This window comes from Hetaerina americana, unplaced genomic scaffold, assembly GCF_022747635.1.
Source record: "Hetaerina americana unplaced genomic scaffold, ioHetAmer1.1.p SCAF_4, whole genome shotgun sequence".
Taxonomy (NCBI): Eukaryota; Metazoa; Arthropoda; class Insecta; order Odonata; family Calopterygidae; genus Hetaerina; species Hetaerina americana.
The window spans coordinates 289,456-313,015 of record NW_027286985.1 but is presented as its reverse complement, the minus strand read 5'-3'; the positions used below and the strand labels follow the sequence as shown (position 1 = coordinate 313,015).

Below are 23,560 nucleotides of genomic sequence, written 5' to 3'. Positions count from 1 at the left end.
CATCAAGTTGGAATGGGTTGTGGGAATGAATAGGAAGGTGATTTTTTCCAGGAAATAGGTAGTAATTACAGCGAACATAAAACATTTATTTTATTACAGAACATACAAAGCTAGTTTCAAAACAATATACACGTCATTTATTATTATTAGGAACATGAAGACGGCAAATAACAATTTACACTTGTTCAAGATGATCATTATATGAAAGTGAGATCTTGAGATTTCCCGGACAGATCGTAGGTATAATGCGGCAACATTGAAGAGTAATATTATTCTTAGCGAAAAAACTTTCTGTTGTCTAGAATGGAGCTTTGGCAGTTTTTGTTTGATCGAAAGCTTAAAAAAAAAAACATTTCTACTTGCATATTCAACTATCATTAACATTTTTGGAGTTTAATCGATATATCATCGATTGAGGCTTATGATACAATTGAAAATTACTTTAAAATATGCACAGAAGTTTAATAGCAGAGGTTAAACAAAGAAATTTGCTGGCAAGTATCGAGCAACCGCGATGGTGGAATCGCATGTCGAATGAGATAACTCCATTTGCAAATACCTCGGAGGAATGAAGAGACAGAGGATTTAAAGCATCAGTCAAACGCCTATAATACTAATTTAATTTTTTATTTAATGCGGACCCTAGAAGAAAAATATTTTTTCGGCATTAATATTTGTCAGCTGAAGCCAGGCCTTCCCTGAGGATGGTCACATAAAGTGGCCAATATTAGTTAAGAATGCCGCAGGCGGTGTGAAATTCAGCCACGATAGTCGCTACATCACTAAAAACTCGAGGGCCGCCGCCGCTAAGGACGGTGCCCAGCTCCCGTTCCAGTAATTTTAGCACAATGCCCGTCAGAACATGACATTCCCTGTCGCTTGGTGGAAGCCAGTGCGGTGTAAAGCATAGAGCACCCAACAATGTCACAGTTTTACAATATTATTACACATCGCGCTGCATCTACACTGCTAAAATCTTCAATATATTTTTTCGCACTGCGATAAGTCTTTGGTATAGTAGTTAAAAACTAGAACGGTCAAAGTGATGAACAATGTTTAGCCACTCTTATGACTAGTGAAAAGCTTCAAATTGCTCGACAATGCTCCCTTACACTCGCAAGGATACACTCCGTAGCGAAGCGCACTTAAAAACGCGTCCAGGGTTGAAGTGTGACGAGTCCGAAGAGAAAACGTCTCCGCGAGGACATCCCGCAAGATTTACTCAGTAGATGGCACCTCTACCCTTGCCTCAACTCCCCGAAGCCTACTCCAAACACTCCCGAGTGTAAACACTACCATCCGTGAAAGTTTCGAAAAATCCCGATGAGATTTTAAAATGGGATCGCGTAGTCACACGAAAAAGTGGAAGTGTCATAAAAATAAGCAACGCGGTTCTCCCACGAACCAACAAGCCTTCGTCAATCATGGAGAGAGGCGTGTGGGGGGAGAGGGGGGGAGGGGAGGGGGTGAGTGGATGGGAAATAAACCAGACACGCACGCACAAGCACACAAGATGTCATGGCAAGGGGATGGCCTCCCTTCGCAGCTGAGCGAAATCTGTTGTCTTATCCCCTCCCCACCCCAACGGAGAGCCCGCAACCACGCCCACCTCGTGGAACTGGGGCACCCCCCTCGGCCCACCGCGATAAATAACAAGAGAGCTTTCTTCCGAGAGGAAGGACCACACGGATTGGGATAAGCAAACTTCCGCCCCCTCAGAGAGAGAAGAGGGGAGGGGAAATCGTTCTCAAATATTCAGAATTCGCCCTTTGGCAGCGAGGGAGCCGCCGTCGCGGCTAACCGAGGGCTTGCATCGTGATGACATGACCCCGTGAAATGCACGGATCCCTCGTCGTTCGCCGCAATGGTCACCGTCTCATTCGGGCAAACTCTCCTCGCCCCGAAAACTAGACCACTTGAGATGAAACGAGGGGGGAAGGTCAAAGGTCTGAGGAGTCGACCTCCTCCTCATCCCTTCCCTCCACTTCGCGTCTGATCCGATAGGAACGAAGGCCCCCAGGAGAACGAGAGAAAACCTATTTCCGGTGGCCGTTCTACGGGTCTGCGGATGGCGATTTCCTGAGGGACTGCAGGAGGGGCACCAGCTTGATGGAGGAGTGGTTGTTGGAGGCGGTGGAGAGCGCGGTGGAGGCCGTGGGCCCCGCGCTCATCGAGGATTTGGTGGGGCTCATGGCTCGGCTCCCGCGCCAAGGGTACCATGAACCCTGAGAACTCCTGATGTCGTACGTTGGGAAGAACCTCTGGATGAGCAAGGCGCGTATCTTGCGCTTCCAGACGAAGATGAGGAAGATGAAGAATCCCTGGAGGGTGTTGCCGATATCCGTGATGTACCAGAGGTAGTTGGGACCTCCCACTGCCCAGGAAATGAGTTCCGTCACCCAGTTGACGCCCATGACGATCAGCAGCTTGAGGTAGAGGTTGAACCTGCGCGTTCAGAGAGGAGAAAAGGAATTTAAATCGAAAATTCATCCTGAGGAATAAACTTGACGCTATCTTGAGCATTCTACAAAGTGTCGGTTTGTGGAATGATCACGAATTGGAATTGAAGGGAGAAATTTCCGCGGAAAATTGATTATCAAGCACGATCATGGTTTCGCCACGTCTCGACGTCATCCGATTCGTGCTGGATAATAAGATAGTTACGGGGAACTAAGATTCTTCCTTCAATTCCAGTTTCGAAGAACACCTTCACGACCACTCTAAACACTGCCAAGCCACGATTTAATGTGCAGGTAGGAATGAATTGAAGGTTGAGTGTCTCTCGATTTTCCACCGCGTGCCTACATTACGATAGGTTACAGATTATCATCGGCATTCCGTCTTGCGCATTTAATTCGGTTTGTTCGTCGACAGACAAGGCATCGAACTCCGCATAGGAAACCAGAGATCCACAATCTACTCACCAGGTAAGCGCCTTGCGTCAACAAATAAGAAGAAAATGCAATGAGAAAAGTAAATCGTCGAGATGCTATTTAATTATCGGTTCTAAATTCGGGCGTCTATGACTACGGATAATAAACCTTTAAGTTGCCCGAAAAAGTCTAAGTACGTAGCGACACATGTTCATCACTGCAATAGTAAAAAATTCAAGTAAAATTGTTAATGAAACTTCCTGAAGTTAGTGATTGGAAAAATGTTCGTTATTTCTGGCTGGTTAAAATGGGATTTGTATTGTAATGAGCTTGTTCCAGCTTATTAATTGAGAATGGCTTTCGTCATTCTCAATTAATAAGCTGGAACTGCCGTAATTATATTTGATAATGAAGAGTTTCGCAGAAATAATAGAGTTAAAAAATTATAAAGAATCACTTTCAAAGACCGTACTCATATTTTGCTCGATGACGCGCAGATACATGGTTCATTTGTCATGTCACTTTTCAGTCACGTCAGCGCAGCTTGGTGTTTCTAGGATGTTCGGGGCGTGGCCGAGAAGTTGTAAAGCCTTATAGAGAGAGATAAATAAAGTTGAGCACCATTTTAATCAGTGAAAATCACGAATCATTTGCAAGCGGAGCTAATTAAGCTAGACAGTCGAATATATGCTGAGCCTTTCAGCGAATCCAATGAATGAAGTCGTATATAAGGTTTTAAATTGTGACAATATAGTCTCTGCGCACAAGCTTCAGGAAAAAAACAACAGAAACTATATCATTTCAACACATTTCTTTTCGTTAAAGTGAAGTAACAGCGTTTTAATGATGCTAGATGCGTGAGTGAGTATAAAGTACTCAAAGCCAACTGAGAAGATATCATTTTATTAAAATAGGGTTGTAATGACACTTGCTATCCACATATAACTTCTGCAAACAATTATATCTTTCACAACCTCGAAGAGATAAAATGGTCAAACAAATTAAACTTCTATCAGAAAACTAACAGCAAGTCGTAGATGAAGAAAGTTACAAAAACAGTAGTTACGAGATTGACCAACCAACATGTATAAGGCATCATTTCTCCCGCAAACATTTAGTGGCCAAAGCAGTTAAGAGATTGGAGTAAAAGCGAAACAAGCAGTTACAAGTCACTTAGTGGAAGTTCACGATTTTTTCCATACTGAAATACGCTTGGTTTTTTCCACCCAATTTCTCAATCTATATCTAATACCGGTTTATCCAGACAGGATGCGAGAAAAAAACTATCAAACATTTGTTCACATAAGTTATCGAGCAAACAACTACAGTTGAAAAAACACACTTTTTGTCTCCGTCTCCTGATGTAGGCTGAAAACTAATGCTTGAAGGCCACAAATAAAATGACCTTCAGAAGCACTCCTTGTGACTTGTGGAAGTAACATTTCCCTTCAATACGCATGTGTAACTTTGAGGCCATTATATTCATCCAGTGTATTTCGGGAAGCGGAAGTACGGAGAGAGTTGTTCTAGTGTTATGTCAACGCGAGTTAAACAGCGTGACTTAAAATGCGACTCCTACTGAGAATGATCGTCGTTTAAAGGCTGTTTATGGTAACGACGCTGTTGATAGGTCTACGGCAAATCGATGGGTAGTAGAATTTCGTGGTTGCGACCTCCGAAAAGCCATAATTGTTGATGAAACACGTAGCGGACGTCCGATCACTGCTACAGACGATAAACATCGCAAAATCGTCGAAGATTCGATTCAAAATGACCGGCGAATCACTCAAAAGCGTATCGAAAACCATATTGGTCGAGTTTGTAGTGTTAAAGTGGCGCCTGGCGCCAATAATCTTGCAACATGACGGCGCTCGTCCATACACCTCGCGCGCAACTGGAGAGGCTCTGAGAAACATGAAATTTGAACCCCAATTCCACACCCTCCTCATTCCCCGATTTTTTTCCTCAACTCAAGAGACACCTCAAGGGTAATCATTACACCTCGGACGATGAGGTGAAGGCAGCTGCCAAGTCCTGGATTCGAGAAAAGTCGGAAGGGTTTTTCAGTGACGGAATGAAAAAAACTCGTTACGCGTTGGGAGGGATGCATTTGCCTTAACAACGGTGACATACTATGTTGAAAAATAAATCCATGATTTTGAAACTTAAGAATTGTACTTGAATTTACTTACTTCCCGATCTTGCTATTTGTTTTTGTCTGAGGTCTCCAAGAATGTGTACTTGTGCATTAAATTTCAGTCTATCCTCGTACATTGTCCACCCTATGTTTCCTGAAGCTGGTCACTTAAACTTCAGTAGCATCGAGATTTCCTTAAGGAGGTTGGGTCAAAGGTGACTGCAGTTATCAAATGTGTCACCCGAGTTCATGCATTGATGATAGTTAATGAAGTTTAAGTAACTTCCATTCCTGCATTGTTAGTGAACAGTTAAAAAATAAATACTGTTTTCAAGATATTCAATTGTTCCCGGCTCAACTTTGTGGAAATTCATGTTAATTAAATGAAGAATACAGTGTATCTTTCCACTGTCCTTTATTCACGTACAACCGGTTTCAACCCTCAAGCGTCATCAGGTAAGTGCCTGGTGATGACGCTTCAGCGTTGAAACCGGTTGTACGCAAATAAAGGACAGTGGAAAGATACATTGTATTCTTCATTCAATACTGTTTTCAAGCACTACGGGGCTGCCATTAATTTTTCAAAAGTACTCTTAAAGCTTATTTTAGACTAGTTCTGAGGCGCCAAATTTTTAAAAGTATGAGATTTTGGATGTTTTTCCACAGGAATTAATGAACAGCACAAAATATAACACTCTGCTATGTTACAAATATTACAACCCTTACATGAGTCGACACATGTTTTCAGTTTTCCGAGAGCAGGTCTTGTAATCCTTCACCATTGATCCATAATTCTTTTCGTGGTACGAAGTCCTCAAGAGCATGCCACAAGAGCATTTGTACGTAGAATCTTGGAGTTTCATAACCAATATCTATGAGTACTATCAAGGGAAGGTCGAATTTTATCATTGCCTTTTGGTAGAGTGCACATAGGGATACAAAGGAGGGAAACTTTATCAGAATAATGTATACTTGGCATCTCGAAGCAACCTCCTTGCGAACAGAGAAGAGAGGCACAAAGCGACTGTCACCGCCTCTTGGAGAGAGAGTCTCGTCCAGAAAAAATTGGCGAAAATAATAGCGGAACAATTATTAACCCTACCCCGGTTCGTGAATTAACTGAAGCTTTTAGGAAAGAGTGAAGCTGACCTAAGGTAGTTAAGCGTAGTGACTTAGTCCTTAGAAACTCTGGGAAGTGGATTCAGGGTTGTGAAAGGTAGGAAATAGATTCTTGCGTCATACGTTCTCCTTATATGCTCTTGGGGTTCTTTGGTGGCTTAAAAAACGGTAGGCTGGTTCTTACCTTAATTGCGCGATCTATTCCCCAAACTCTCTCCCTCCTGATCCCCACTAGCCCATTACTCCCAATCACACTCTTAGGAATCGCAAATCTTTTTCTCCATCTCATCACCTTTCTTTTGTTCTCTCTTGGCTGAACATTATATATAGCCATGCCATGAATGTTAAAACCACTGCTTCGGGCTGGTAGACTAATTCTGCCCGGGAAACACTGGGTCGTTACTTGCGCCGGAATCGCTTTTCCTCTCCTCGTAAATCACCAAAAAACGAAAATGCAAGAGGATTATAACTACAATTATAGTTTAAATAATAATACAGATGGAACAATAAAAACATAATGAAACACGTAAAGGGATCTTGCGAAATATTCGAAAGTGCAACGGACTACATTGGGTTGACGAGATAAATGCTGAAATCGGATTCGGAATGGTCCATGATTCAGCAATCTCTCTTCCATAAACGAGTCAAGAAATGCTTCACAAAAACAATGTACTATTCATTTCAGAAATGCTGTATGCTACCATTACTGTCAGTCTAACACTGCTAACTTGAAAAAACGATTTCTTGTCTAACGCAATTCTTCTCCTTATACCACTGCTACTGAGAGCATCTTGGTCCCAGACACTCCGAAGACATGTAAACTGGTCCACCTGCTTCAGGTTTTGCCCTCCTCTTTCATTTTATTGCATACATGCATAAATATATTAAATACTCGCTGCATCATTCTCTCGGTAATTATTCCCGGAATAGTAGTAAAATTTCGAACTGAAGTGATTACGCGTTCCTGGAAGGTTTTCCCCTCTCTGTGAAAACCCCGTTCTAATGTGTTTACGGAGATCCCGTCCCGCCGTCCATTTCGTAAGCTCGGTGTCTCGCGGACGACCCATGCAATAATACTAGTGGCAACATTCCTGCTTTTGAAAGTCTGCCAAGCACGTGCTGTGGTGAGCCTATGGAAAGAGGCCGAGGAGGGGATCTCGGCGCTACATTACCGCATCCCTTACTCTTCCTCCGCACTCGCGGGGCCATCGAAAGCTTGCTTTCATCGGCAATTTGCTCGCGTTTCCAAACAGGAATCTGCTTTTTCCACTGAAATGCCCAGTCCGGTCAAGCACGAATGAGAATTACTGCGGTTATTTAGAGCACAGTCGGTGAAATGGCAAAGTTTTTAAAAATTCCTTGGTGGGTAATCTCCTTTCGTGAACCATTTCATAGAGTTTAAATGTAATTTGGAAAGTCATTAGACCCAAGCATAGACCCAAACATTTTTAGTTTAGCAGTAGAACGAATATCCCTGTCATAGTGTGGGAAAGCCCCTGATAACGATGACGCGCAATTACAGTGAAAGTAAAAAGTAATAAATAAAGCTAATTAGTTATATATATATATATATATAATGTACAACACTTAGCACTAGTGGACACAGACAAAAACACAAAAAAGAGGACTGACGTCAGTTCTCACGACCACCGAAAATTCGAAAAATAGTGAGTCTCTTTTTTGTGTGTTTTTGTCTGTGTCCACTAGTGCTAAGTGTTATACATTATTATTCACGTCCGTGAGTCCGTATGTATATATATATATATATAGATATATATATATATATATATATATATATATATATATATATATATATATATCATATAGCTACATTACGGAATAAATATCTTGCATTCATTGATAGCAGGCATCTTGTGATAAAATTGAAAGTATATTATTAAACCCATCGGGATTAAATTTGAATAAATACGTTTCGATAATTTTAGGAGGAAAAGCACTTAACCATAAAACACTTACACTGCGCAGGGAGCCAACATCACACACGTGGAATCGGGAAAATACTTGGGTGGAACGATAACTACGGATATATCCAGGGGGAAACACATTCGTGAAATATGGGGAATAGCTAATAAAAAGTTATGGTTCCTGCATCGAAGGGCATCTAGGCTTGTGAAAAGTTGTTATGAACCAGGTAGCAGTGTCGCGACACTATTGGAAGAATTAGGATGGGAGTTGACCACTAGTTGACCGTAGGATTAAAAACCGGTTAAATTTACTCCGTAAATTTGAGACAGGTTAATTATCTGAGGATGTTAAGGGCATATTACAGGGCCACACTCACAATGGTAGATCATGTGACTCACGTAAAATCAGGGAGATTAATAGTAGAACGGATAGATTTCAAGTGTCGTGTTTTCCTCGAACCATTAGAGATCATGACGGATATGACAGAAATCGCGTAGGAGATTAGTAGGTTATAGTATTGTTTATATATTTGTCGATATCTTACATGTTTCTTCCTGCATGTAATTCTTTTCATTTAATAAAACCATCTTTTAAATAGTTTTACAGCCCGATTTGAATGTACGTATCCTGTTATTAAATACATACAGTACATAATTTCTTTATATCGTGTGTTTAAGGCTTTCCGAGTGCATGAACAAACTAATATTTGTGAAGAGGTAACATGATTTGGTTTTGCATGTGGTTTTATTCTAGTTTACGGGTGATGTCCTAACACCCCCCGCCACACGACCTTGCGGCGGCTTGCGGGGTATTATGTTGATGTAGATGTACCTGAGATATCATAACAATATGATCATAGAATCATATGTGGAACCAACAGATTTCAGATGTCATTTTTCCCGTGAATGACTGAGGAAGGAAGGAATAATCAGAATGACTGCAAACGATCGCGTCGAGGGGAAGGTATTTCACTCTAAGTAACCCTAACGCGTCGTCATTATTTTTGTCAAAATCTTTATCGATTTGTCTTTCATGGCGCTAACAGCTAGTTTCTAATGCGTTGAGAAATATTTTGCATTTGGCGACAGTGTTGTATGTTGCTAATAAGCATTTTTTCCACTTGACAGAGTTTTCGGTGGCTAAAAATCGAGCAACACTTAATATTGGTGTTTTAGTATGTACAGTGGGGAATAACCCCCTGCCACACGTCCCGGCGGTGGCTTGTAGGGTAGGGTCATGCAGTCGCAGGTTCATGCACAATAGGCCGGTGTCCTGTAAGCCTCGGCCTCATGACCTTGTGGAACCTTGCGGGGTTTTGTGCAGAATGTAGATTACCTGTTTCTCTCGTCCCTATCGTCGTGCCTCCTGCTGTCGCCCTTCTTCAGCATGGCCGTCTCTCGCTTCAACTGGATCAATTTGATTGCGGTGACGATGAAGAGGACGACATTGCAGAGGACCAGCACAGCGATCGGGCCGAAGAAGTACGCGAAAGTCTCCATTTTGCCTGAAAAGCAGATTATAAACTTTAAAACTTTTCATTCTCCAGCATCCCACGCTGGGTTTGGACAGGGAACGTTGATCTGGTGGCTAGCATGCCAATCTATGGACCCAAAGACAGCGGGCTCGAATAAAAATTACGATCACGAAATACTTTTAAAGACATTCCGTTGCATAAGTAATGGGATCCCTTCAATTTATGCGATGAGCAAATTATACAATGGAATGCCGTAAGTTTTGCATTCACTTTTTACCATTTGATACTGAAAAGTAAGAGTGCAAATACAGGATCGTCCTGAAAACTTAATGGACAGCTTGAGTTAAACACTAAATGTAGTAACTGTTATTTACATTTAAAATAATACATTATGCATACTGCATGGTTTAATATACATATATGATAGAAGTGAAAAATGTTGCAAAGACAAAATAGATAATATACCTGTACATCTACATCTACTAAATACCCCGAAAGCCGCCGCAAGGGCGTGTGGCGGGGGGTGTTAGGACACCACCCGTAATTTAGAAAAGAAAAAAAACCGCATGCAATAACCACAAAATCACATATCCACAAGAAAAAACATGGCATACATACGTGCATAAACACTTACACCCCACACACATGCAAACACTCAATCTACATCTTAAAAACACATTCACCTGAAAGTATACCTAACAGCTTTGCAATTTTTAATTTTGTTCCGACTTGTAAATTCAATGTTTTTAATATTCCTAAAGTGTCTTCGGTTTCTCACTTTTATGATTTCTGATTTTTTGGGGAAAGAATGAGTATTTGTATCTATCTGTACTGGAATTTATCGCCCTTATTTTATCTTTGTGGTCTGATCTACCTAAGTAGTGTGGGGCCATTATAATTCCTTCAGTGTCATAGTTAAACTCGTCTGTTCTGAACCTTTCTAAAAGTCTAAGTCTCGCTTGTTCTCTCCGCACTTCAAGTGATTCCCAGCCTCATTCCCCTAAGAGACCTGTCACACTTGTGTTCTTATCATAACAATTTTAACAAATCTAGCGGATTTTCTCTGGACTTTATCTAATTCTTTTTGCCAAATTTTCTCCCAAGGATCCCAAATACTTGCGGCATATTCCAAATGAGGTCTAACTAGAGCAAAATAAAACCTCTCTTTAACTTTTTCATTACATTTCCCCACCACCCGTTTTATGAAGCCAAGTTTCTTTAAAGTTGATCCGCATATTGTCCTGATATGTGCACCCCATGAAAGGCGTGGTGTTAGAACTACCCCCAAATATTTAACTTGACTGGCCGTAGTCAGTACTGAACCCTCTATTTCGTAGTTTGAATCCTGTTCCTCGCTTCCTTTGATCCAAAATTTTAAAACTGAACATTTATCTAAATTAAGTGTTAATCTAATACGAGTATCTACTCCTCAAAGGTTGTCATATTTTGTTTCATTATGGTGCTTTTCCTTTTGCAAAATCCTATGACTGTGCATATCAAATTTTCGGTCACTATTTATTTAAAATTTTTATTTTTGTTATTCTGTATGAGTTATCAATAAAAAATCGTCGCGCGGGGAAAAATACATAACCATCCACATCTTACACCAAGCACAAGTCTTGACATTAGTCTCATGATTCAGTGTTTTCCTGCTCGTAGATATTATACGAGTACGATATTACAATATAATTCTACATGTGCGTAATACCCCGTAAGCCACCACAAGGGCGTGTGGCACAGGGTGATTGGGCCCTACCCGTTATTAATTATAGAGATACGACTAAAATTATTTCTTTATCTAGTAGAAAGAAGACATCTAAAATGCCCTTTTTTCCTCGTACCATTAGAGATCAAAATAGACATGGCAGCAATCGCGAAGGAGTTAATTAGATTTGACACTATATATTTGCCGATATCCTGCATGTTATTTTTTGTACTTTAATAGACCCATATTTTTGATAGTTCTCCCGCCTGATTTAAATATACGTATACTGTTATTGAATATTATTTATTTATTTATTTAGTATTTATTTTACAGTTACGTTGTAATTAGGCGATTTTTCTGGTGGCAACGGTCATGTTTGGTCAAAGATAACTCTTACAACGAAAATTACATACATACACGCACTATAAAAACAGATAAGAGACAAAATATTCTTACATACAATGACACTTCCACATCACATACAAACAAACTTCCACATCACATACAAACAATATTTTAATGACTACAATGAAGTTTATTACCCAGTGGCTGTAGTCCCATACTATGGAGGAGTATTCTAGGATAGGGATAACCAGTACCTTATATGCTTTTTCTTTTGTGGCTACTCTACTTCCTTTTAAATTTCTCATCGCCCAATGCAATACTTTAAATGCACGTAAGGACATTCTTTCGTGTGATTAACTTTGTTCCAGTGCATAGCCAAACTAATATTCGTGCAGAGGTGTCATGATTGGGATTTTGCGTGTATGACTGGTGACCCGCGATACACGCCCTTGCGGTGACTTAACCGGGTATTTTGTAGAAGTAAATATTATTACGTGTCCTCATAGAATTGTACCGGGTCAGTAAGATTGCCTTTAAGGTAATCCGTGAAAAATGTTAATTAGAACTACTGATTGTAAACCAAATTTATTAATGCCATTCAGATATTTGTAATATCAGATTCCTTCGTGAATGAATGGTCATAATTGTAAACATTTAACTTAAGCCATTTCCATTGCAGGCCCATGAAAAATAAACGTAAAAAGTTGCAAATGCTGCTTTAGGAAATTGTTCTTTTCGTCAATAAGGTAGAAAGACAACTCTAAACTTTAGATTAATGTGGTTTATATCTTTCTTGCGTGCAAGTGTAGCAGTATCTACACAATGAATCGCAAGCCGTTGCAAGGATGTGGGGCAGGGGGTGTTATAACTCCAGCCATTTCGCTTCTTCTCCACTACTTCCACAAGTACAAGGTATCTTAAAACATCGTCGAGTCTGTATGAAACCTTGTGTTGACTGGTTTGGAGATTTAATACATCTACATCTACGCAATTCCCTTCAAATCACGTGACCTAACACCCCCCGCCAAACGCCCTTGCGGCGGCTTGCGAGGATGTAGAATTATCATCACTGGTGATTATAATCAGAATATAATATCTGCATATGTCTCGTCGACTTTAGCGTATCTGGAAAACAATGATGTCCCCCATGAAATGATGAATACCCAGTTCATAGAATACGACCGTTTCTAAGAATCAACAATTCAACTGCTTGAAGGAGTAGGAAAACTTCCAGGACTTGTTACGACACACCGCATGCAATCTTTGACTAAGCTCCCGAAGACGTCCGACAAGCTTTCTTCTTCGCGGGAAACAAAACCGTTAGCACTCCAGAGAAAGTCTTCGTAGATTCGTCCTTGACATAGCCAAGCTCCCACACTTCACGCACGAAATGCTCCCGGATAGCCCGGCGTGCGATGCGCCCGCCCACTCACACTCGAGTCGCAGATTCCAAGCCTTCTACGGTCACGGGGGTATTCCAACCCCGGGAAACCTAACAAAGCAACCAAACGCGGTTCATCTGGACCCCAGGTGAACAACATAAGCAGCCGAAAGGCAAGGATAAAAAAATTTCTATCGTTCATTTAAATGTGACAAAATTGTTGAAATATTTGGGATGGGATTCCCTCCAAAAACGAAGATTAATTTTTAGATTGAATCTCTTAAGTTTGCTTGGGACAAATTCTAAATTCTGAAGACGTTCAGAATTATTCAATAACAGTATACGTATATTTAAATCAGGCGGGAGAACTATCAAAAATATGGGTCTATTAAAGTACAAAAAATAACATGCAGGATATCGGCAAATATATAGAGTGTCAAATCTAATTAACTCCTTCGCGATTGCTGCCATGTCTATTTTGATCTCTAATGGTACGAGGAAAAAAGGGCATTTTAGATGTCTCCTTTCTACTAGATAAAGAAATAATTTTAGTCGTATCTCTATAATTAATAACGGGTAGGGCCCAATCACCCTGTGCCACACGCCCTTGTGGTGGCTTACGGGGTATTACGCACATGTAGAATTATATTGTAATATCGTACTCGTATAATATCTACGAGCAGGAAAACACTGAATCATGAGACTAATGTCAAGACTTGTGCTTGGTGTAAGATGTGGATGGTTATGTATTTTTTCCCCGCGCGACGATTTTTTATTGATAACTCATACAGAATAACAAAAATAAAAATTTTAAATAAATAGTGACCGAAAATTTGATATGCACAGTCATAGGATTTTGCAAAAGGAAAAGCACCATAATGAAACAAAATATGACAACCTTTGAGGAGTAGATACTCGTAGACAGAGGAGTAGCGATTGCCGCCTCGCGACTTTAAAAAAAAAACAAGAAAATAAGGAGGGGTGAGGGAAAGGTTCAGTATAGGTCAAGAGCCTTTGGCCATTCTTCACTTTCTCTCTCTTCGTAAGTAGGAAAATACTACAGAGACGTTTCAAAACAAATGTAAACTGGTTTCCCTCGCCGACCTTGGGTCAGAAGCCGGAAGCAAGCCATGAGCCACTTAAGTTATCTCGACCTGAGGAGCAGCTATCAGCTAATACCAAAAGAGGGGCCCATTGCGCTAATAGCTCTGGTTAACTCAAATTCCAAGGTAAGGGGTACCGAGAAGTCTCTGGTCTTTTTCCTAATGTTATCATTGCCATGTTTTTCAGCAAATGCCTCCAAGCTTTTATTTTCATCCACTGACCTCCTACAGTTTTATCAAATCCTGAAAGAACTCGACTCTCAATGGGAAGATATGTGGCTATTTTTAAATAGTGACAATAAAAAACGATGCTTAAGTAAGAAAAAGTCGACGCACGAAAACGAACGAAATTTTTGGATCGGTGATATTGGCGAGGGTTTCCCACAGCACCCCGATTAAATCATGCCATTTGGGAATTAGTGTAATAAGGACTCAACCAATATTTACCATTCTTGCATTTCAGTTCTGCTTGACCTGTCCCAGTATAGAGGAGCTCTCAGCGACGTATAAGCCGGAGCGTTGCAGTGGTGAAAAAACCACTCGCCTCTCCTTCAAAGTTCGAGCGGTTTTCGCCTTATTCGCTCTCAGGTGTTTCATAACCCCCAGCGGATACTCCGGTGTTGACTGTCTGGCCTTTGGGAAGGTATTCGTGATGCTCAACTCCGTTTGCATCGAAAAGAAAGCCTCCATCACCTCGATATTCGAGATTTTTTGGGGTGGAGGAATGTTTTACCAATCCATTGTGAAGATTGCACTTTTGTTTCGATGTCATATCGATAAACACATGACTCGTCACTTGTTATGATCCTGGAAAAGAAGTTTTCATCCTCTTTGGCTCGATCAAATAGTTCCTGACAGACACTCGAACTCGATGTTATTTCTCCTCTCTTGTCATCAGGCGAGGCTTTAATTTGGTGGCGACTCGATGCATCTTCAATTTTTACGTCAGGATTTCATAACACGAATCAATGGAGACGCCACACTCTTCTGCAAGCTCCCAGAACAGTCAAATGTGGATTTGCACCAACGAAATCGTCTACCGCCCCTTTTTGAACCAAGTCAAGCAATCATAACACGTGGTAAGTTTTATAGCATCCTCACCATAATGCCTTGGTAATCAACTCAAAAGTTTCCGAGAGGGATTTTCAGATTTTCATGCAAAATATCACAGGACAACGCTGCTCCTTCAAAGAGCTCATTTCCGCGGATCCTATTTTTTCACCTCACTCCACGAACACCCCTTCACATAAGCGGTTGTAACCAGTCGATAAAACAATATAGCTACAAAGTGGTTGAAGGCCGTTGTTTGAGACTTTTTCGCGCACACAACTCCTTCTAGCGATTAAAAAAATAACCAACTGGAGGTGTGGTCTTCAAAAGGTTCGGGGACTTTTTGAACAGACCTCGTACATTTCCTGTCGCTGGGAATTCCACTTCTTTACCATGACAGATGCGAGAGATGTGGATATGGATACCCGATGGAGGCACGGATTTTAGAGACAGTATTTAATATTTAAAAAAATTCGGAGTAAAATATTTTGTCAGCCTGGTAGTGAAGGCGTATTTTTACCAACCCTACGCTCTATACGGTTCTCAATGAATCGTGAGAGTTGTGGAAACCATGGATCTGTGAACATATACTAATCTAAAACTGGAGTTTAGTGGGCGCATCTCTATATGGAGCATAGTCTTTATGTTTGTAGATGCAGTCATTTTTGGAATTATTTAATGTTAATAATGAAAACGATGAATAAGACATTGTTTTGTCTTCAGAGATATTTACTCCAATTGAAGACGATATAGTGTTATGGTTAATATGTGCACAACATCAGGATACTGTATTCATAATGAATTAATATTAAAATAAATTTCAAGAATTTTGAGGCCAAAGATAAATTTATGATTATTGGGTTGCATGAGTAGCGAAACCAAGGTAAACCTTATTTATAAACCTATTCAAAAGGTTATTAAGACAAAAATAACGCATGTATCAATGGGCAATGACTAAATATTTCAATGCATGACGGCGTCTCTGTTATTTTCTAATTATGAAGAAATCATCAGCCAAAGAGACATGGAGGAGTTGAATTTAAGTTCGCAACAGACGTAGAGTCCAGCGTTGAAGTCTCCACAGCAAGTCCGACACGATCGTCCATTTAATCCAAGAAACCGCTAGGTCTATCGCTTTGTTTCAATATCAACCGTTAAAGCACAAATTTTAACTTTGAATGCAGAATTTACTCGCATATATTCACGTAAGGAATCAATCAGCATCAAAGTTGTCTTGTTTGCCGATATCCTCCTCACTACACAATCAGGCGAAATGTAATAGCGAGACGAAACATTCGGGTAATAGGTTTGAAAGGCCATAAATTTGCTGTTTAAATGCATGAATATGTGGATATCATATAATAGTGGAGATTGAACTTTTTGATTAGAGTGATAAAAAACTGACGGAGGATTGAGAAGGTAAAAATATTATTATTATTATTTATCTTATACATACGAGTATTAAATAAATGTAAAAATATGATTATCCGTTGCATTTAATAATGAGATGGTAAAATATTAAAAGAGGAATTGATTAGTCTCAATTTATCCCCGGTCATTATTTTAATACTACTATCATTATTATTAAAACTATTAAAATCCGCGTCACTCGAACCATAATTCCACATGTATCGTCGCTCGCATCGGCATCATATGTGTGGCAAATCACGCCAATGAAAACGTGGGAGTAATGTACGAAAAAGAGAAGATCCTATTTTTGCCCTCGAGTCCTATGCTAACCATCCAATCATCATGACGTGAGCAAAGCGCACCGCATTTGACTACTAACAACAGAGAACGCCGCGCACCCTTTAAGCCGCAGCAAAGACACGAACGGCACGTTACGGACAATGAGCCATTCCAAGCCGTCGTATGCGGTCCTCTCGCAATTGTGAGCGTGTGTTTCTAGTGTGAAAGAAGGACCCCACGAGATAATTTACCTACGAGACGGACTGGCGATTTTATCGAAGGAAACGTGCAGGAACTCTGATCGAATGGCGCGGCGCCTGAGAGACCGTTTTACAAATATATATATATATATATATATATATATATATATATATATATATATATATATATATATATATATATATATATATCTGTACAGTCCATCATGTTAAGCTTTAGTTTATCAGTTAGGTTTGCTGATGACCAAGCTCTAGTTTGTCGGTCAGCTAAGGGGTGGCAAGCATTACTGAGTGAATTGGAAATTCAGTGCAACATGTATAGGATGAGAATCAATATTAATAAAACAAAGGTTATGCGATTTTCTAGAAAGAAAAAGGCTAAGCTTAACATTAAAGAATGAGGGCAAAAACTAGAGCAGGTAAAATAGTTTACCTATCTCGGTAGTGTTTTGGACCAACACGGTCAAAGTAGTAGGGACGTAAGGAGGAGAATTGTGCTAGGCAAAGAGGCTTTCACAAGAAGGAGAGAATTGATAACAGGGACGTTAAGTAAGGATGTTAAGAAAAGACTCGTTAAAACTTTGATATTTAGTGTAGCTATGTACGGCGCGGAAACGTGGCCATTGAAGCAGGACGATAGACGTAGACTGGTGGCTTTTAAAAAGCGGGTGTGGAGAAGAATGGAGAAGGTGAAATGGACAGAGAAGAAAACAAATGAGTAAGTACTTGGTGTGGTCGGCGAGGAGAGGGGTTTGTTGTGAGAAATCCTATGGAGGCAGGAAAAGTGGATGAAGGGGGTATTGACTGGCAGCGGGATGTTGAAGACTGTAATTGAGGGGAGAATGTTAGGCAAACGAGGAAAGGGAAGGATGTTGGACGGGATGAAGGGAGGAAGAAAGTACTCAGAGCTGAAGAGGGACCTGATGTAGAATAGGATGTTGTGTTTTGCTAGGGGTCACAAATTATTTAAGTAGTACTTATGTCCATCCAAAAATATACCTTAACCGGTAGATTACCTAATATTATATATATATATATATACACAAACACACACACACACGTATACCTCTTAAACACGAGGTCCGCGTGAAAACATTCCAGCCGTGCAATATTTTGAGAAAAACAGCCTAAACCAGAACAACGAGGAGTTGTAAACAATTACCCAGGTTTTCTAAAAATGGTCATAATTGGAGCCACGGGTCTACGGCTATGACCCTGAAACAAAACATTGCATCACCGGATCCTTTCCGGACAGGCCTCGTATATATCCTCAAGGTGATTAACAATCCCATACTAAACAAGCCCCGGGTCAATTCGATGCCACTTTGATGTCCTTATTCCACTTCACATGCTGACTGAGTCCCCAGTGTAGTGGAGAGTATTTGTCGTCAAGGGTGTTAAGACATATTACAGAACACGAATTACTGTCGCAGATCGCCAAAGTTAAACTAAGGACATCGAAAAATGTCGTTCTTCCCTCGTTTCATTCGAAATCGAAATAGATAAGACAGCAATCGCGTAGGAGATAATTACATTTGACGGTTTATATATTTTGTCGATATCCTGCATGTAATTTTGTGTATTTTAATAGACATATTTTTAACAGTTCTACAGCATGACTTTAATATACGTAGCCTGCTATTGAATATTTTTGCATTATTTCGTGTGAATAATTTTTTTCGAGTGCATGGTCAAACTAATATTTGTGTAGTGGTGTCATGATTGGTGTTGTGCATGGCGTTGGGATGCCTGGTGTCCTAACACCCCCCGCCACACGCCCTTTCGGCGGTTTACGGCTTATTGTGTAGATCTAAATATTCTACGTGTAAATACAGATAAGGAAACGAGATCATAACTCCTAAGATTGATGATGACATTCCATTAAGATTCCCTCAGGAGGGTGTGTCGCTGAAAATAGCTCCAGCGGCGCGAGTGCTTGGGTATTCATTAGCTTGGGGAAAAGAACGCTGGCGTCGTTAATTTTCTTCTAATTTATTTTCCTTTGGATCATTGGATTGGTATTTGCATATTTACTTAATACGAGTGAACATCTCATCCGTGGAAATGAAGATGTATGGAGTTAGAACTTGTACAAAATATATAAGAATAGACTCAAGTCTCGAGCAGTGTTTGCATTCTGTTACCCTACACTTTTGAATTGGAGTAATAAAGCTAAATGAGAAAAAATACGTGTTTCCGCTGGTGAGATTCCGTGAGGTTATTTTATTTCTATTATTTCTTATTCCCCGATTCCCCATTCGATCCCATATGCTTGTTTTATCATGGATTTCATCCGCTGTGCGATCAGTTTGCCTCTTACGGCAGAAGAGTGGAAAACTTCGATAACGGGCGGATCGAAGGCGTAGCAAGAAAAGATATTTCGAAAAGCACGAAACACTCCCCGGTATCAGCAAGGCGTCAGAGATAACAGTTACACACGTGATAAATCTTCTTTCGCGGATAATCTGAAACACGAGAGCTTTCGGCAATTCAAAGTTTCAGTGTTTATGAAGGAGAGAAATTCAATCGGCGACTTTTCTTTCACAACCCATCTATTTATACTGAAAATATGTATTCGAGTTGTAAAATAAGCCCTCTCCTACAATGTCATTTAGGGACCACATCACTGTTCTCGGAATCGGTTAACTCGAATACCCTTTAAAAATACCATTTCGGCGTCTTTAAAATAAATATAGGATGATAAAATGAATGCATAATAAAATATCAAAAATACATTGCACGAGAAATTACGAGGAATGGGAAATTAGAAAAACAGGTTTTGAACAACCACAAGTTTTGTACGATCCAAGAAGTGGAATAAGACCATCACCCATGGACGATGATGTCATGGTGAAGAAAGTGCAGGACTTCATCCTGTTAGATCGAAGAGAAACCATGCAAACGATCGCGAATGAGACTGATCCTAGTTTGTGCGCGGAATATCATTCACGAAGAACTGCACACGTCAAAGGTGTCAGCACGCTGGGTTCCCCGACTGAAGACTCAAGAGATACAAACACGGCGCGACCTGTTTAGGGAGATGTTGGATCTTTTAAAGCAAGACGAAGAGAATTGTTTTGGTCACCTGATCACGATGGATGAATTGCGGATCCCTCAATATGATCCCGAGACCAAAGAGATGAGGCAGGAGCGAAAGCACAGCGCCTCACCTCCCCCCAAGAAGACTAAGGGGCGAAGATTAAAGGGAAGGTCATGCTGCCTGTGTTTTGGGACTGTTTTGGAGTCATCTCAATAGACTTCCCTGAGGAAGGGTCTCACCTTCACTGGTGCCTATTACTGCCCACCGCTAGACAAATTGCAGCGATGATCTGAAGAAGAAACGGCGCGGTATGATCACCAAACGCATCCGTCCTCTTCCCGACATCGAACCTGCTCACCCATCTCGAATTGCGGTTGAGGAATCACAGGTCTCCGCAAGATATGAATTCTTACCAGTATGCTTTCTGAGCTGAAGTAATAGAAGGAACTTCTTGACATCAAATTTCCGGGGACCATATATTCTTGGAGAGTTCGTAAATAGGGGAGGTAATGCAATGTAATAATTCTTCAATGTAGCACCCATTTAAAAAAAATGGACACCAGAAAAGCCTCGGACGGTTGAAATGAGACAAATGAACGAATGGGAGAGTACACTGCAGTTCCTTCGTGCTAGTTTTTAACTACAGTCCCTTAAAATTTCTAGTGTCTAAACATGCGACCTGCGTTGAAACTTGAGAAATGTGAGTATGCAGGGAGAGAGGAATGGGAATCTTTAGTGAAACTTACATAATAACCCGCTAGCCGCCGCTAGGGGGTGCGGCGGGGGGTTTTAAGTCACTAGCCATGCATGCGCAATCGCTATTATGTAACCTCTGCACAAATATCAGTTTAATCATTCACTCGATAAATTTTAATCACACGAAATAAAGTACTTTCATGAAAACATATTCAATTTTTGCGACATTTGAAATCTATCCATTCTACATACATTAAATCTCCCTGATTTTACGTTGGTGATCTGATCTACCATAGTTACTATAAGTCGGGGCCTTTAATATGCCTTTAACATTCTAAGATAAGTAACCTGCCTCAAATTAACGTAGTAAATTTGGCTCCTATACTAATTCTTCCAATAATGCCGTGACAGTGCCACCTTGTGCATAGCAATTTTTCACAAACCTAGCTGCTCTACACTGCACTCGATCTAATTCCAAAATTAAGCCTACTTCATGAGGATCCCATACACTTGCAGCATACCCTCAAGTTGGGGCCTAATTAACGTGAAATAACAAAGCTCCTCGACCCTGCCCAAGCCTTCTTTCTATGAATCCTAACTTTTTATTAGCTATTCCCCAAATTTCATAAATGTCTTTTCCCCTGGGCATATTCTTAATTATAGTAATACCCAAGTATTTTACCGATTCCACGTGTCTTATGTTGGTTCCCTGTGTATATGTGTTTTCGGGTGAGCTACTTTTCCTCCGAAAATTTATTGAAACACATTTATTCAAATTTAATTCTAGCTCCCATCCATCGCCTCACTTTTGGATTGCATTTAGGTCGATAGCTAATGATACTCTGGCTTCATGACAGAATATTTCCCTTCATGTCACGGTATTGTCAGAAAATTGGCGAAGTTTACTGGAAACCTGGGACACGATGTTATTAATGTGTAAAAGGAACGACAGCGGACCAATAACTCATCCTTGTGGGACACCCGATGTCACGCTAATTGTGTCCCATGATACTTTATGCCTTTATATACTTTATTACTTCACCATCATCGTTAGTATTTCAATCCTAGGATTGGTTTAATGCAGGCTGACCCACTCGGTCTGCACCGTAATGGCGAAACTGCGGCCTTTCACCGAGGTTTCAGGGCAGCTTTTTAGTAACCTCGTTTCGAAATACCATCATTGTATTTTTTTCTGATAATAGGTGGTTGCCTCGTTCCGAAAAACCATTAACAATTTTTTTCTGAGCTGAAAAATGTGTGCCGATCACGGGAATCGAACCATCGACCTTAGGCTCGGCAGACAAGCTGCCTCTGGTTTACCCCCGCCCCATTATATATTCTTTATAACTTAATATACCTTTATGCTAATTCGTTCTACAACGGCAACCGTACCTAGTCGTATATGTATATGATCTATGTACACCTTGGCTACATCGTTAGCCATAAGATTCTTTAACGGGAAGTATGAGAATGCCTTCAATGATGCACACCTAAACGAGATCCTTAATGATGCTATGGGAAAACGAAAAGTAATAATTGTGTGACCGCAGAATTTTAATGCATTAGAACACGAATAATACGAAACTTCACCTGACGTGAGAAGTGGCATTTTCAAGATTGATAACAAAGTTTATTTATGACAACCTACCGATTATCTGAAGCGGTTAGAAGGGTGGAGAGGGTTTCTTACATAAATGAGTCGGACTTTTATCAGTTGCTCGACTATGATGGGTTTGTTTGCCTAACTAATTCGCATTTTCCCGTTACTCACATGAGTGTTGACATTGGAGTGTCTTTCTGCTTGCAGAGGGGAAATTCACGCCTTCCAATTCACGTGAGCGTCGACCGCCCTTCGGAATTCCTTTTCCGCAATCAACTTTCGGCTTTCTTTCTCCCTACGCATTGATCAAAGCACATGCACTGCAAAGTTTAATAAATAGATCTTACCTATGCTCATGCACAGTGGTGAGGTCTAACCTATTGCATTTGCATTATCCGGCGAAACGATGGATCTTGAAAAATAATTGCCACCGACACGATTCGTGGATGGATCCAGAGCGGATTCTGCAAATGCCCAGACCGTGGAATATTAGTTTGCAAGATCCCCTCGGGTGAGCAGAATGAGCGCACGTGACTTCCTGGCGTCCGCCGAGGGTTTTTAACACGCCGAGATTATTTTCGTGGATCGCTTTGGGTCAAGATTTAGCGAGACAAAGTTTTTCCTAGATTGTAGTAACGTCTTCGGAAGTGATTTCTACAGATATATCCTGTTCTTTCCCGCGATTAACTAACTATTAGTTGCATAAACTAATTATAAGTCGATTCTAGGTTGGGAATAACTCACAGGTGGGAAGTTAAATCATATATTTAATCTCTTGCGTAAATTATGAGCATGCCTCTCAAGTAATTATGTTAAGAATGTTTCCCTGATTCCATCTTATAACGGTATAGGAAATATGATGAAAATACTATCATAGAGATCAACTGTAAAACCGCCAAGTTTAAAATGCCACTAATCCCACGATAATGATGCTCAGGGACCAGATTTTATATGAAGTACCCTAGTTCGTAGCCGTTGTTCTGCTTAATTCCTACTTTATTAATACCCTTTTGCCAGCAGCTTGTTTAGCCCAAAGAGGGTATTAGCTTATATACATCTACACACTAACTCGTTAAATGCCGCAAGGGTGTGTGCCGGGGGGTGTCAAGGCAACAGCGATACATACATAAATATCAGTGTAGGCATTCATTTGCATATATGCAAGTGTATATACAAAACCACTCGCGTAGATACACACATGCTA

The 23,560-nt window shown here is 40.5% G+C and overlaps 1 protein-coding gene across 1 annotated transcript in view; it reads right to left on the bottom strand.

Annotated features, from left to right (window-relative positions):
* Positions 1-65: 65 nt before the first annotated feature.
* LOC139692396 (G-protein coupled receptor Mth2-like) overlaps positions 66-23,560 on the bottom strand; it is a 130,536-nt gene continuing 107,041 nt past the window's right edge. The window contains exons 4-5 of the mRNA XM_071590563.1: positions 9,391-9,559; positions 66-2,445 (exon numbers count right to left, since the gene is read on the bottom strand). Coding sequence (XP_071446664.1) covers positions 2,055-2,445; positions 9,391-9,559 — 560 coding nt within the window. The 3' untranslated portion in view covers positions 66-2,054. The remainder of the gene's footprint in view (positions 2,446-9,390; positions 9,560-23,560) is intronic.